Here is a 16,994-nt window from a genome sequence, read left to right on the forward strand (position 1 = left end):
AGAAAAAGGCCATTGCTATGATAATGAAAAAGGTGTATCAGCTTTATTTCAGATTGGGGGATCAGGACAAGGTTCGGGCCACATACACACATGCTATGGTATGTGTGCTAGAAATCTTCCAAAGTGGCTGAAAGGTGGTAAAGTGTCAGTGCCATTTGCTGTTCCTATAGTTTGGAGGGAGCCAAGCAATCATGCAAATAGCTGCTGCTACTTCATGATACCACCTGTTTCGGAAGGCACATGAGGATAAAGAAGTGGACAATAGCATACCTGAATATACCATCTGCTCTTCGATCAGTTCTGCACAGTGAAGGACTTCCTGTTCCCAAACTTCTGAAAGAATTTTCCACTGATTCAGAGGACAGAGGCAAACTGATGTCAGGTTCTCCTGAGTCTTCAGTGTCTGATGATGATCTATATGTTGGCCATGGTGCATCATCTGTGCTACACATTCTCACACAAGAACTGAATAATCTTGTTCAAGATCTGGAGCTGTCCAAGGCCAAAGCAGAGTCGGATCAAGTCTTCTACAATGGAATCTTCTCAAGGAAAATGTTGAAGTAATTTCATTTTGCACTCATCATTCTTCCCATATAAACAACTTTTCCACTTTTTGCAACACCTATGCTATGCAACAACAGCAACACCTATGCTGCTAATCCATTTCCGATGTGCAACTATCTGGTCTGAAATACAATGTGTGTGTGGCCCTTTGCTTATATAGACTTCAACTCAGGGGAAGCTTTAGCTACCAAAGCTGGTAGCTGTAGTGTTAACTGTCCTGTGGTTTGCTTGTAAGGTCATCATAGCAATGTGGCTATAACCAAATTAAAGCAGTTATTTACTTAAATTTATTTAAATACTCATTATGTAAGATTAATGTATGTATTCCAGTAATTTCTCTGTATCATAGTTTTCTCCTTTCTTGAAAATAATTCTAAAATATCTGGTTAGATTATATTCAGATCATGCTAATTACATCACACATTTAGTGTGTGTGTGTGTGTGTGTGTGTGTGTGTGTGTGTGTGTGTGCCGGTGCGAACTAGTACCATCATCACAGTTCCTCTCTCTCTCTCTCTTTAACCTTTGCCCTCTTTTGTGACTTAGGTCTGTAGCTGCACATTACATATTTACCATTGTTTTAACAGATGCCAAAACTGTTTTGAATTTTGTAAATTTAAAAGTTAGGCTTGAATCTATATAAATAAAAGTGTACTGGAAAAAAAAAAAATCATTAAACTCTTCTGTAGTACACTAAATTACCTTGCTTACAAAGGCAAAAATGAGCTGAAAAAATTTTCTGACCAGATCTGTGCACAAAATGTGGTTCAATCAGCATCCTTAGTATTGCAGCAATAAACTGTCAACTGAGCTTTCTTTGCCACCCTTATAATATGTCCCTCAAATTTCAACTTTTTCCTCCACTTCCTCTAGTATGGTTTTGCAAAACATTTATGCAGCCACCAATCTGTAAATCCCAAAAGTCAAAACCTTATACTCAGAGATGAAGAGATGATAAACTCACATCATGTGCCTACCTTTCTAGCTTATTCAGATCATCCTGAAGAGCCACTGCATTGGCAGTATATGATGGGGATACCCAGTGGTGAGCTATGGAAATTTTAACAAAGGGCTCGCATTGTCGAGGGTAAAAAAAAAAAAAAAAAGTGAGAAGGGTAAAAATAGTGCATGTGCTTATTTTATTTTCAAACTTGGGTGCATTCATCATAGAGGAGTCGAAACAATAATTCCAAATAATCTATACACTGCTGAATAGACTCATTTTTGTTAGGTTACCGTATGAGTTTGTTGCTTAATATCTTTAAAAGAAAATTTTTTTTTTCAAAAAAATAAAAAAAGTAAATAAGAAGAATAAGGGGCTCACAAATTTCAGAAAAATTTAACAAAGGGCTTGTGCGAGTCCTTTATAGCTCACCACTAGGGATACCCAAAAATAACCAGAATTATTTTTTTAAAAAAATTTTATTAATGTTTATAATGCCATATTCTAGTCGTCTTCAAAGTACTGTCCATGTGAGTCAATGTACTTGTCTCAATGTTTTTTTCACTGCTGGGAACAGTTCTGGAACTGTTCGATTGAAATACTGTGTATGGCCTGTAATGACTTTTCTTTTACATCGTCATATAGTCATACTTTTGCTATTCGAAGAATAGTGAAAAAAAAACATCAAGAGGAACAGCATCTGTGTTCTTCGTGTTTTTGATAGCAACACCATGACTGCACAGAGGTACAAGAACAGATCTCAAACCTTAAGTGCAACTTTGCAGGAATGCAGTTGATCCAGCTTTACTTTTCATGCATGATAATGCCACTACTCATGGAGCTCTAGTGGTGGAGAAATATCTTGAAACTGAAGATATCTAATGACCGCCATGATCAGCACAATCACCAAACTTAAATCTAATTGAATATATATGGAACACCTTTGGGTGTTGAATTGCTGGGCAACGATCAATCTCTCAGCTCACTTGGTGAGCTGAGGAAGTGACCGTCGCTACTGAATCTTATAGACACTCTTATATCAAATATAGTCCACTAATGTTATGTGACCATATTTTCAATCATATTTGTCCACTTCTGTAGTATTTTTTTTAGTAATTTTTATACATGTTATGTAAACCTGTCCAACATTTCTCGCTGTCTCCTTATTTCATTGTTAAGCTGTTATACACCATCATACCAAATTTTGTTATGGAATATAAACAATTCCACTTTCTTCACTTCTTCCTCTGTCTTATGAATTTCTTTTGTGTAATTTACTGCCATCATACTACATTCACTCTAACCCAGTTTTGCTCCATCCACATCTCTTAGGTCATTTGGCTACTATTGATGACATGTTGCACATCTGCTTTTTCATACTTATCTTGCTGCTCATGTGTAGTTCTTTTGCATTATGTTTTTTCTCTATCAGACATGCACTCATTCTTTTCATTGCATTCTCACTGTCGGTCTCAGTCACTGATTCTTTACCATTCATGTCAACATTCAAGTTGCACTTCACACACCATTGCCCTCCACCCACTAAAAATGCTGAACACATCTATGTAATCCAACAAACATGTATTGCAAAAAGGAATGGGATGCAGTTTGTAGCTTAATGAAATTAATTATGGATTGTATGACTTTTATAATGCTGAAGGATTGCTCCTAAATAGATTTCGAGTCAGGTGTCTCAAGAAAGCATTTCACTGAGAATGTGGAAGTGCAAAGTTAGAGAAACTGGGGCTATTAGGGAGGATGCAGGTAAATGTGTGTGTGTCATTCCACAAGACATGTGGAATGACCAACAGAAGCAAGTATAGTGTCACAAGTGACAAAATTGAATGGAGTGGTCAATAAAGGCATAAAAGTAGGTGGTGGTGGTGGTGGTGGTGGTGGTCTATGGAGATACTCTGGTTTATGTATATTAATGTCAAAAGTATGAAGACTAAGGAGTAGTTTTTGTCATTGGTTGGCACAGCCACATCAAAACTTATGGGTATTAATGAGACTTGGTCAACAGCAGATGATGTATTTACAAGGATAGAATGTGAGGGTATAATATATAATATTTTCAGGGAGGATATAGAGAGGATATAAAGACTGTGAGGGAGGGTTACTGCTGGTAGTAGTAGATGAACTATAGCTAAAAAGAGTATGGGATCATCAGGAAGGCAGAGATGTGGAAAAACATTTGAGGTAATCGAATGTAAGATAGAAACTAACAGGACAAAATATACAATTAATTGCTGCTATTGGCCAGAGAGTACAAGAGAGATGTGGAAGACATGCCTCAGTACATTAACATGATGAGTGTTGGGTGAATAATTATGTGGTCCTTCAACTACAGATAAAGAGATTAGAAGGAGGAAAGATTGCATGGTAAGAAGGAAATGTAATTTATTCATCTACTAAGAGATAATTACTTGAAACAGTACATGATGGTGAGGAGTAAGGGTTTGAGAGAGCTGGACCTAATTATAGGATTCAGAAGATCTATCCATGGACAAGGTAGCCACATTGTCTCCAGTTTGGTAGAGTAGGTATGCTATCTTGATTTGGGAGGTTGCTAAATATGTGGAGTTTTCAGTTAAGAAGGGTCATATGTTGAACTGCAGTTCAGGTGATTATGATGAGCTTAGGAGATGGCCTGAAATATTGCCATGGCACTCTTTTAATCCACCTCCTTAACTTGATTATGGAAGGAATGAATGCTGATGGTAGTGAAGAGACAGAAGCAGATAAATTAGTTCTGTTATTGAAGGACTGCTTTGCAAGAGTTTCGGAAGTAGCTAACTCAGTCCGCCCATGGTACATATGACTCCTATCACCAACATACCCATGGTATTGTTGGGGATGGGAGTCAAATTAAAAATAGACAGAAATATGATTTTGCTAAAAACTGCTTTTCATGGCTCTACCACTTTTGCAGTAAAGAGCATGAAATCAAAAACTTCATGTGAAAACACATAAATATGATAGTTGTGAGGGAGAGGCATTCAACATATTTTCCAAGCATGTCATAGATATATATATTTGACTGTCTTAAATTTTCAATTTTTCGAAAAACCACCCACACTGATAGATATTTGCATGGTTCTTCTCATAACTTCCCTCCTCAGAAACTGGGCATCATCTCCACCCTTGCCCATCAAGCAAGATGTCTCACATCCACAGAAGAAGACCTTCAAACAGAGCTTAACTTCCTGAAAAACACCTTCTCAAATAATGGATATTCATCTCGTAACATCACTAACCGTTTGAGACCACGCCAACAACCTCGACAAGAAGATGAATCCAACCCTATCACTCATATACAGTTACCATTTATTAGCTCTCTTACCCCAAAACTATCTAGGATTATGAAGAAATTCAACATAAAGACCGACTATACTACTCTGCCAAAACTTCGTTCTTTTCTGAGTTGACCAAAACGCAACCAACTGCATTTTCCTGGTGTTTATAAAGTTATGTGCAACTGTGGTTGACCTTATTTTGGCCAAACAGATAAATCTGTTTCACTTCTTCTTGAGGAACATAGACGTGACATCTCCTACAGTAGAACACGAGCGAGCGCCTTTTCAAGTCATGTTCTCTTCTCCGCAAACTCTAACCTCGAAGAACGGACACACCAAGTTGATTGGGACCGCACAACCAATTTATACATATGCAAGGATGAATTTGAAAGACAAATTATAGAATCAAAAGAAATAGTTCTGGACTCTTCACACTTGAACAACAATCTAAGCTATAATTTGCCTGATTCCCATAGCGCAGTAATCCAATACTGGCGCTCTAAAATTAGCTGTCACACACATTCAACTCATGCCAACAGTAGCACACAGTCACCTATTCAAATATGTCTGTTACTATTCTGCTTCTTTTTATTAAGCTTGAAAGTCCATGTTTTTTACCTTGTTATTTTTATAAGTCTTATGTTATTTCTTACTCACTTGAAGAAGTCGGAACACCGATGAAACCAGTCGTGATTTATTTAAAGTTTTTGTTATACTTTCTCGGGTTCTAGTCATTTAAATTTTAATTTTATAAATATATATATTATTTAAATTAAGGGGATATTAGATCCCACATTGTTTTACAACCGAATAAGAAACTCAAAGATTGGAATCAGAGAGTTTCATGCCGAATATAGTATAAAAACTATAAAAGTATCGGCGAATGCTAGCGTGAGCTAATGCAAGTAGTCCTAGAACGTGATACAAACACTTTACCCACCTTGGCAGCTCGTTGCCAAGGTGGGTAAAGTTCTGATCGCTATTCTTGGTATTTTCCATAATGTAAAAACACATTTCCTAGGAAATGTATGCTGTTATTACATTATGGTGGGAGGTCACTACCGAGACCGGTTTCAGCCTTTTTTGAGGCTTCATCAGTGAGTAGCTAGACCAAATAGATACCAAAGGGTATAGCGAAAAGAACTTATATACTCTGGTATATGAGTTGTCCAAAAGGTGCACCCATTAAGTTACTTAAATATAAAGAGCCAACAGGCTTCATTTCGGCGATATAAACATTATTTAAATTAAGGGGATATTAGATCCCACATTGTTTTAAAACCGAATAAGAAACTCAAAGATTGGAATCGGAGAGTTTCATGCCGAATATAGTATAAAAACTATAAAAGTATCGGCGAATACTACCGTGAGCTAATGCGAGTAGTCTTAGAACATAGTACAAACACGGGCAACTCGTTGCAAAGGTGGGTAAAGTTCTGATCCCTATTCTTGGTATTTTCCATAATGCAAAAACACATTTTCTAGGAAATATATGCTGTTATTACATTATGGTGGGAGGTCACTACCCAGACCGGTTTCAGCCTTTTTTGAGGCTTCATCAGTGAGTAGCTAGACCAAATAGATACCAAAGGGTATAGCGAAAAGAACTTATATACTCTGCTATTCGAGTTGTCCAAAAGGTGCACTCATTATACTACTATTAAGGGGATATTAGATCCCACATTGTTTTAAAACCAAATAAGAAACTCAAAGATTAGAATCGGAGAGTTTCATGCTGAATATAGTATAAAAACTATAAAAGTATCGGCGAATACTAGTGTGAACTAATGCAAGTGGTCCTATGGATGCTATGACTATGCATTAAGGTGATGGTCACTACCCAGACCGGTTTTGACCTTTATTGAGGTCTCATCAGTGGGAGTCAAAGCATCTTTTGGCAACTTGTTTAGGTAAATTTATAAGCTCTGTATTACTTTACCCTTGGCATTTTTTAGGTCTGGCTCCCACTGATGAGACATCAGTAAAGGTCGAAACCAGTCTGGGTGGTGACCATCATTCGTCTCCGCAAGGAAATGCGCTTTGCATTAAGGAAAATTCTAAGGAAAGTGATCAGAGCTTACTCCACTTTTACAATGAGTTGCTTAGTGTTGAACTACGTGCAGCCGCAAACTTGACCGACTTGTCTGTTTGCTTACTTGGTGGGGGGGGATTAAAAACCTAGCTTATAAAATTGCTTGGTGTCTTTAACATAATATATACCCATGGTAAAAAACTTTCTATATATATATATATAGAGAGAGAGAGAGAGAGAGAGAAGGATGAGAAAGCAATTCAAGAGATCACAACAGACCAGAACATTCACTATCACAAGGCATAGAGGATGTATACCACAACATCTGGTTGAAAAATCTTTATACTGAGAAGTTAAAAAAAAAAAAAAGTATTTTAAGAGACATTAACTATATGACTTTCTCCCATCTCACAGTTATGTCATCTCTTAATACTAGAATTTAATGTAATTTTTTATGAGAATGCATCATATCTGGTAATGAGCATTCCATCCAGTATATCTATTAAGATTCCCAACATCCTGGATGGTTTGATGATGCCTTTGATATTTTTCATTAGGGGATAAGCATGAATACTGGCTATCTGCAGTTCAACATAAAGGATAAATCCAGACTGGGATGGGGGGGGGGGGGAAATCCTCTCAAAGCCAGAAAGCAGATGATCTGAACTGTAACATACCTCAAGAGACTTCTTTGAAACCGATGATAATAAAAAAGTATAGTCTGGTATCCTGACAACAATTTAGATAATGTTGCTATCATCCATCAGAATAGGAAATGGACCTGCCCATGGAGGAGTTGCCATCCTTATAGACAACCATATCACATCCAGTAAGTTCCCCTCAACACTAACATAGAAGCAGTTGCTTTTCACCTCTCAGTAGACCTTTTGTTATAGTTCAGACATTTTGTTGTAGTTGAGGAGATCATAAAGGTCATCAGGATGACCTTTACGATCTCAACTTTGTGTAACATTCCCATTATTCTTATGGAAGGACTAAATGTCCACACCATTGGTGTAATGCCTATACTGAAATAAGAGGAGAGAAATAAAATTTTTACTACCATTATTTATTATCACCAGCAAAGGTTGGTTGATTGGTAAAGCCTCTGCTACTAATGGCTCAGTTAAGTAAGTTTGAACACGGTTAGTAGTTAGAAGGGGACCAATCATTCGATGCTGTTGGCACACTCTCCCTCGACGAGTCTTTGGACTCCCTGGAGGTGTCAAATAATAATAATAATTTCAGCTTGAATATCATCTACTTATGCTTCCTTTTCAGCTTCTAAGCTTTTCATACCTAACTTGTTGATGTTTGTAATATATCTTATTACATTCTTAATTATAGAATATCATAAAAGCCACAGTAAATAACTATTTTATTATGTAAATATCTCATCTTATGTATCAATAGGAACTGAATTTAAAAAAAAAAAAACAGTAGTGCACATGCTTAAATTGGAATCCCTCTATGTATACAGTCGCATGTTCATGAATTAAAACTACTGGGCTGAATTGAAATTAATTAAATTAAATTAAAATATAGCAGATAAAGTATTTAATACAATAGAGCAGTGTTTCTCAAAGTATGGTACACGTGCCCCCGGGGGTACGTAAAAGGTCGTTGGAGGGGGGGGGGGGTACATGGCAATTTTCGGATATATGCATGATTAAAGGAATTATATTTTTCGACAAACAGTGCAATTAGAGACAACCGGGATAAAACGGCACTAACTCTGAATCACATCCCCTCTCCAACAGAAACTGCTGTATAGACCAAGAAAACCATATGTTGCCAGTTGAACATGTGGTTCTGCTTGACACCACCACCCCTGTCATTAATGTGTTAAAACTAAGAAATATATAGTGAACGTGTTTCAGATATTATGGAATTCGGTTGAAGGGAATTAGCATTTCAACTCAACTGTTGAAATGCTAATTTGTCTTTGGTTCGTGCAATCTTTTGTTAATACTGCACCAATCATATGCAGTTCTTCGCTGCTCTACGTATCTCGAGTCTTGTAAATTACTGGTAATTTTTGCTTGAAATAATGGGAAAGAAGATGACACTATTTGGGTAGATGACTTTGATGATGCACACAAAGAAACTGTTCTTGATGCCAAAAGTAGTGATAATGAGTAGGAGCTTCTTGGTAAGTCACACCATTTTCAGTTTTTTTCTGAAAACTTTAGTTTCCGAAAATTCCCGTGTGTATCTTGCAACACAATTTTTTAGCTTTAATTTTGGTAAAAAAGTTAGTTATATTCGAGTAAATACAGTATTTTTTTTAGCTTTCAAATTCTTATGTATGGATCATTGGTTAGAGATTGGACTTATAAAACCCCCCAAAAGAGAGCAATATATCAAATACAAGTAGATGTAAGCAACAAGAAAATGTTGATATTGCATCTGGATCAAATGAAATTGATGAGTGTGTCTGACATCTCTAGAGAACCAAAATTTAAAAATAAATAATATTTTTTGTTTATGTGAACATAGAAATTCAAATAAAATAGATGTTTAGTATTAATTAATATTTTTAATTAATTAATTTATTTATTTTTTAATTAATTAATTAATTTATTATTTTTAAATTAATTAATTAGAGGTACTTGGTAATAATGAAAATTTAAGAAGGGGTATGTGGATATCTGAAGTTTGAGAAACACTGCAATAGAGAATAACAGTTTCCCAAACTTTTGGAATAGTGCAACAGTTGTTCCGATTAAGATTAGGTCTATGAAGTAAGGCTTTTAGCACTTTCTTTATATAAACATTCATGTTTATATATGGATCTGTGTAGTAACTTAGCATTTTGCATTGGATCCTGTGGTTAGCATTTTCGATTCCATGTTGTGCAAAGCCAGATTTGTGAGGTTTGATAAAGCAGATGTAGTCTTTATATTCAGAGATATGTTTATTGATAGATCTTCCTGTTTGTCCATAGTAAAAGTTACACGAACCTGGTATTTCGTATATGCCAGGTAGCATTATTGGTGAGAGTTTGTCTTTTGGAGAAAGTAGCAAGTTGTGAATTTTGTTGATGGGTTTGTAAGTAGCAATTTCACATTTTTTCATAATTTTTGCCAAACATTCAGAGATGCCTTTAATATATCGTATAGGAGTTCTGCGGGCTTCATCTTGTCCGGGTTGATTTGTAGGAGAGTGGTTAATTATTCTTTTGAATTGTTATTGGATTATGTCCATTTAGTAAGAATGTTTCTTTGATAATTTCCAATTCTTGTTTTAGGAATTCTTCAGAAGAACAATTGTGTTCTCTGGATACTAGAGATTTTATGATGCCATATTTTTGAGATGGATGGTGAGCTGATGTATAATGACCTGAAAAAGTTGGTTTTTGGTAAACAAGTGGAAATGGATACATCTTATTTACACTGGATGTGCACATCAAGAAATTAAATACCTTTTGATGATTCTTTTTTGAGTGTGAACTTGATACGCGGTTGCGTGGTGTTTATTTTTGTCGAACTAGCAGAGTTCAGGTTCTGTGTGATTCCAAACTTCAAAGACATTGATGTAGTGTAGCCAAATTGTTAATTTTAGCTCAAGAGTGAAAATTCTATCTTCTATGTGTTCAAAAAAAAATGTTGGCTAAGTTAGGTGATAAGGGTGAGCCCATTGCTGTTACTTCCTCTTGTTTATTTTATCTTTCCATGTGAAGTTATCTGATGCGATTGCAAATTTGAAGAATTCCATTATGACTGGCATTAACTTTTGGATTAACAGTTCTATTGTCTTGTCTCTTAGTGAAGAGAAAGACAATATCAAAGCTCTTACTAACATGCTTGTATATGCTTGCTTAATGTCTTTCATCCTTGTATGAAATTATATGGAATTTTTTTTATTGAAGAAGCTGAGTGGCCATTGAGGGGACAGAGAAGGTTAGACAGAAATTTGATATTTTATACATGGCACTGTTTTTTGAATTCATTGCCTATTGTTGTTCAATAGTTGTACTGATGATGTCTTATGATACATAAGATAAAATATTTAAGTAATAAAAAAGGTTATTTACTGTGGTATACGTGTTATTCTATAGTTATGGATACCCCACAGGTTTCGCTATATGAAAAAAAAAAAAAAAAAAAATATATATATATATATATATATATATATATATTTATAAAACTAAATTTAACTGACTAGAACCCGAGAAAGTATGACAAAAACCTTTAATACATCACAACTAGTTTCATCGGTGCTCCGACTTCTTCAGGTGAGAAATAAAAACATAAGATATAAAATAACACGGTAAAAAATGAACTTTACAGCTTAATAAAAAGCAGAATAATAACAGTCATATTTGAATAGGTGACCGCGTGCTACCGTTGGCATGAGTAGAATGTGTGTGACAGCTAATTTTTGAGCGCCAGTACTGGATAACTGCGCTATGGGAATCAGGTAGATTGTAGCTAAGATTATTGTTTAAATGTGAAGTGTCCAGAACTATTTCTTTTGATTCGATGATTCTTCTTTCGAATTCATCCTTGCAAATATATAAATTAGTAGTGCGTTCCCAATCAACTTCATGTGGCTGTTCTTCAAGGTTAGAGTTTGCCAAGAAAAGGGCATGACTGGAAAGGGCGCTCGCTCGTGCTCTACTGTAGGAGATGTCACGTCTATGTTCCTCAAGACGAAGTGAAACAGATTTGTCTGTCTGGCCAAAATAAGGTCGACCACAGTTGCACAAAACTTTATAAACACCAGGAAAATGCAGATGGTTGTGTTTTGGTTTTGGTCGACTCAGAAAAGAACGAAGTTTTGGCAGCGTAGTATAGTCGGTCTTTATGTTGAATTTTTTCAGAATCTTAGCTAGTTTTGTGGTAAGAGTGCTGATAAAAGGTAACTGTATATGAGTGATAGGGTTGGAGTCATCTTCTTGTCGAGGATGTTGGCGTGGTCTCAAACGTTTAGTGATGTTACGAGACGAATATCCATTATTTAAGAAGGTGTTTTTCAGGAAGTTAAGCTCTGTTTGAAGGTCTTCTTCTGTGGAAATGAGACATCTTGCTCGATGGGCGAGGGTGGAGATGATGCCCAGTTTCTGAGGTGGGAAGTGATGAGAAGAACCATATTTTGGCCAGACAGACAAATCTGTTTCACTTCGTCTTGAGGAACATAGACGTGACATCTCCTACAGTAGAGCGAGCGCCCTTTCCAGTCATGTCCTTTTCTCGGCAAACTCTAACCTTGAAGAACAGCCACATGAAGTTGATTGGGAACGCACTACTAATTTATATATTTGCAAGGATGAATTCGAAAGAAGAATCATCAAATCAAAAGAAATAGTTCTGGACCCTTCACATTTAAACAATAATCTTAGCTACAATCTACCTGATTCCCATAGCGCAGTAATCCAGTACTGGCGCTCAAAAATTAGCTGTCGCACACATTCTACTCATGCCAACGGTAGCACGCGGTCACTTATTCAAATATGACTGTTATTATTCTGCTTTTTATTAAGCTGTAAAGTTCATTTTTTACCGTGTTATTTTATATCTTATGTTTTTATTTCTCACCTGAAGAAGTCGGAGCACCGATGAAACTAGTTGTGATGTATTAAAGGTTTTTGTCATACTTTCTCGGGTTCTAGTCAGTTAAATTTAGTTTTATAAATGTATACATCCCGAGTAAATCCTAATTTCAACAATATATATATATATATATTATATTAGGATTACCAAGTAATTTTATAAACTTGGTTATTTTACTCCTAATCCTAATTTTAAAAAAATTATGGGTGGGGTCACTACCCGGTCTGGGTAGTGACCCCACCCATGATGTATTGCAGTATACATCTTATACATCTCTTAGTGAGATGTGCTTTACATTATGGAAAATACTAAGAATAGTGATCAGAGCTTTATCCACCTTTACAGTGAGTTTCCCTGGTGTTGCACCACCTTTAGACTTGAACTACGTTCAGACGCAAACTTAACTGTTTGCTTACTTGGGATTAGGAGTAAAATAACCAAGTTTATAAAATTACTTGGTAACCCTAATATACATTATTCCCAATGTAAAAAAACTTATATACATACACACACACACACACACACACACACATATATATATATATATATATATATATATATATATATATATATTGACTATTAAAAAACTATTAATATTTTTTAATAGTCAATAATAGTTTCTGGAACATTTTTCTTTCTTTTTATTACTTATTAGCCAGCAACTTTTATATCATCTATTATTTTTTATACACTGCTTCTTTCTTCTTGTATCCACATTGAGTTTCTTTTATTTCTACAGACTTCATCACATTCTTCCCTAACAAATAAGTAACTGTCAAGTTTTGCATTTTGAAATTTGTGAACATCACTCTTCTTGAATTTAGTGCCCATTCAAAAATGTTATCGCTGTGTTATGTGCTGTAGCTAATCCCCTCCTTTATCTGACACTAGTACCTTAATGAATCATTTAGATTTATTATTTATAAGTATCCTTCTTTTTTATTATTTAATTAAGCTTTATTATTATTATATGATATCCCTATAGAATCTGAGCTCATTGTGGGAGAGCTTAGACACTACATAACACCGCATGATCTACTTTGTGTACCATTGTTTTTGTTTGTTAATTGCATTATTATTTGCCAGTTTTCAGGTTGAAAAAAATCCTACTACTACTTCTATATAAGACTGGCTGACTCACCTTAAATTGAAAGTACCGATATAGAGTGAATGTCCTGTCATTCTTATGAGTGCTCTAATTTCTAACTTTTGCTAGCAGTTTTCTTAAATAATGCTTACAGTTACCAGAATTCACCATAGCAGGAATCTCTACCATAGAAAAGACTTACCACTGTGGTGTAGTGTATCTACTTTCGCAAAACTTAATGATTTGTAAGAGAGCTCTGTGATAACATAATATATTATTAATTTAATAAATCTACATTGAAATTGAAATCTAGGTTTATCTTTTTTCAAAAATGTTAGCTGCTTTTGCATATGAATATGCATGCACAGTGCAGCATTAGTCACTGGACCTCATCGCAGTCAATAGTAACTGTTCTTTATTTCTGTACCAGGTTGGTTCAATTGTGGCTTTGATACATGCTTTCTACCTAAGTTTTGATTAATAACTGGAATGCATTTCCATTTTTTTGTACTGTTGCCACCACCACCACCAGAGCTGATAAGTAAAAATTTGGTATAGCCTTGATCTGCAGCTTTCTTTCATCTCAAAGATTCTCTGTAGTTCAGATCAAGGGCTTTGGGAGGTTAGTGTCTCGATAACCTTCTCCCAAAATCTCTCAAAAACATCACAGGGTGTGTTGTTGGTACCAGCAGGGCTTGTCTTTGTTGTATTGCTATAATGATAAACATTTTAGAGATGTTCAAGATACTAAGGTTAGTTTTAAGGTCAATAAACTTTGGTACCTCAAAGCATCCATAATGCCAAACTTCTTTGTGAAACATTGTGCTCTGGTAAATGTTTTCATGGCATTCTCCATACTCATATGGCCATTCAGTTGAAATGTTGTTCACAGTACAATTTCCATTATTTATATTCCAAGACTGGTGCTCCTTATGCCAAATAGCATTCTAGCACGATATACAAATGGTTTCTAGGTAGTGATATGATTGAAAACCAATGATATGGAACTCCCATATACACCAAGCAAGTGGTGTATGTGGGTGGATGGGCATTCACATCAGCGCATTCGTGCTGAATTAATATTCAACTTTAATGCAGCATGCATTAACATCCATAATGTTCAACAAAGATTTCTGGCATGAAAGGGCTTTTACTATTTGCTTTAGGTTATAATTGTCTAATTTGGTTAATTCCTGATTGGAGCAATTTTGCGATGTCAATCATGTACTGCCTTCATTGTTATTGACTGATGAATGTTCAGTTGTATCTATGTTACTCATGTGAGAAATACCATTTAGCAATGAAAAGTATAGAAAGGGATAATTGTCAACCTCTGATTATTCTCTTTTCACACATGCTACATCATGCTACTTCAGAACACACGCAATTTACAGACAAAAAAATACTAGCTGTGGTGGTGATAGTGGCCGGTAGATGGCGCTGATTTTGATGATTGGTGATAGAGGTTCTGTGTAATGGTGTAGACGGAGAGTTGTACAATAGGTGTTCTCCCGCGATGAGTCTTCGGACTCCTTGGAGGTGTCATGAATAATAATAATAATGTTGCTGTTTACTGCATGTACGAGATGTGACAATTTAATTCCTGGAATGGCCCTATAGTGTTGCCCGTGTGATGATTTGGTCTAAGTCACTAATGCGTGCATAAACCTCAAGCCGATAGAGCCATTTGTTAGTTGGCTATCGCAAAAACAATAGAGATCTGCATATAAACATTGGTATAAAAATGTGTAATTGAAATTTGGAGCAGCATGTTAACATCAAATTTTATGTGAAAATCAGCAAAACTGCTACCGAAACGCTGGAGCTGTTGAAAGTGACATTTCAGAGCAAAGTGAATGCTCTGAAAAAGTCAAGTGTCTTCGAGTAGCATAAGAGATTCAAAAGGTGGGTAAGAAGATGTGAACGATGTGGGCATTCAAAAACAAAATAATGGATACTAATGTGAACCAAGGGTGAGATTTGGTGCTGTCTGACAGACGATTGAGTGAGCAATTAATGGCTGATGAATGCAAATGAATTGAGAAACAGTCAGGGTAATTTTAACTGAAGAATGGGGTATGCGAAAGATTTCTGCGAAGTTTGTGCCTTGGGTCATGACGAATGAACAGAAGCAATGGCGGCTTCAAGCTGTGACTGATCTTTCTGCAAATAAGCACTTTTCCGAGAGTAATTACAGGCAACAAAACCTGGTGCTTCCAGTACAATCTCGATACAGAATGCCAGAGCATGCAGTGGAAAACTCAGAGTTCGCAACGTCCGAAAAAAAAAACACTCATGTCACATTCGCAGTTCAAGACCATGCTGGTGTGTTTCTTTGATTACAAGGGAATAGTCCACCATGAATTCATTGAACATGGACAAACTGTGAACCAACAATGCTATTTAGGGGTACTGAAAAGATTATGAGATTCTGTTTGGAGAAAAAGACATGAATTGTGGCCTGACAAGTGGATCATTCATCACGACAATGCTCCAAGCCATAGTGTGCTAATCGTGAGAGAATTTCTGGCCAAAAAATCAATTACCAAATAAGGTCATCCTGCTTATTCACCTGACTTAGCTCCCTTTGATTTCTGGCTGTTTCCAAAATTAAAGACTGTGCTAAAAAGACGAAGATTTTCTGACATTGCTGATATCCAGCATAATGTGATAAAGGAACTCAGAAAAAGAGTTCCAGGCCTGTTTCCAAAAATGGGAACACTGTCTAAACCAGTGTATAAAGCACAAGGGGACTACTTCGAAGGCAACAGTAGCCACTAATGTATAGTTCCGAATGTAGGTTTTTTTTACAGGTGCATTCTGGGAATTAAATTGTCACACCTTGTATGATACATGATTATATGGGCATTTTCATATCATGATAATAAGGCATGCACTATGTTGTACTGGTTCATCATCTGGTGACTTTTGTCTATATATATATATATATATATATATATATGCATGTATATATATACACACACACACACAGTATATGAATCTGTTTATTTCAGTTGTGATGGTTGCTTGATGCTGCCTTTGCGAGGTGTAAGATATAAATGTCGAGTTTGCCATAATTATGATGTCTGTGAAAATTGTTTCCGAACAAAGCATGTTCATAAACATCCCTTCAGTAGGATCAGTGAACCAGGTTGGTTGCAATTTATACATATATAAAATTTATTAATAAATTTGTGTATATTTATTTATTTATATAAATAAATATATATTAGTTATATAAATAATATAAAATATGTAAATAATACTGTATGAATAAATATACATATAATTTATTTATACAGTATTAAATGGTAATAAATGTAATTTTTAATTTCAGTTATCTGATCACAGATTATTGGACTATTTTGGTTGTAGAATTCTTTAATCAGATATGTTTTAATAAGTTATATCCTTAGTTGGTCAACAAAGTCACACTGCTAATATTCTTTCATGTAGTGTTTTTAGCTGTTAGAGGATTCAAAATTCAGTAAATCTAGTTAATTCAGTATTGGATAATT

General features: G+C 35.5%; 1 protein-coding gene across 1 annotated transcript in view; it reads left to right on the forward strand.

The window, feature by feature from the left end:
• Positions 1 to 240: 240 nt before the first annotated feature.
• The window catches only part of LOC150100279 (E3 ubiquitin-protein ligase HERC2-like), a 338,356-nt gene continuing 321,602 nt past the window's right edge, over positions 241 to 16,994 (forward strand). Inside the window, exon 1 of the mRNA XM_090402625.1 lies at positions 241 to 560. Coding sequence (XP_090258751.1) covers positions 241 to 560 — 320 coding nt within the window. The remainder of the gene's footprint in view (positions 561 to 16,994) is intronic.

The sequence above is a fragment of the Typopeltis vanoorti genome, chromosome 13 (genome assembly GCF_054136105.1).
Source record: "Typopeltis vanoorti isolate ZY-2024b chromosome 13, IOZ_Tvanoo_1.0, whole genome shotgun sequence".
NCBI lineage: Eukaryota > Metazoa > Arthropoda > Arachnida > Uropygi > Thelyphonidae > Typopeltis > Typopeltis vanoorti.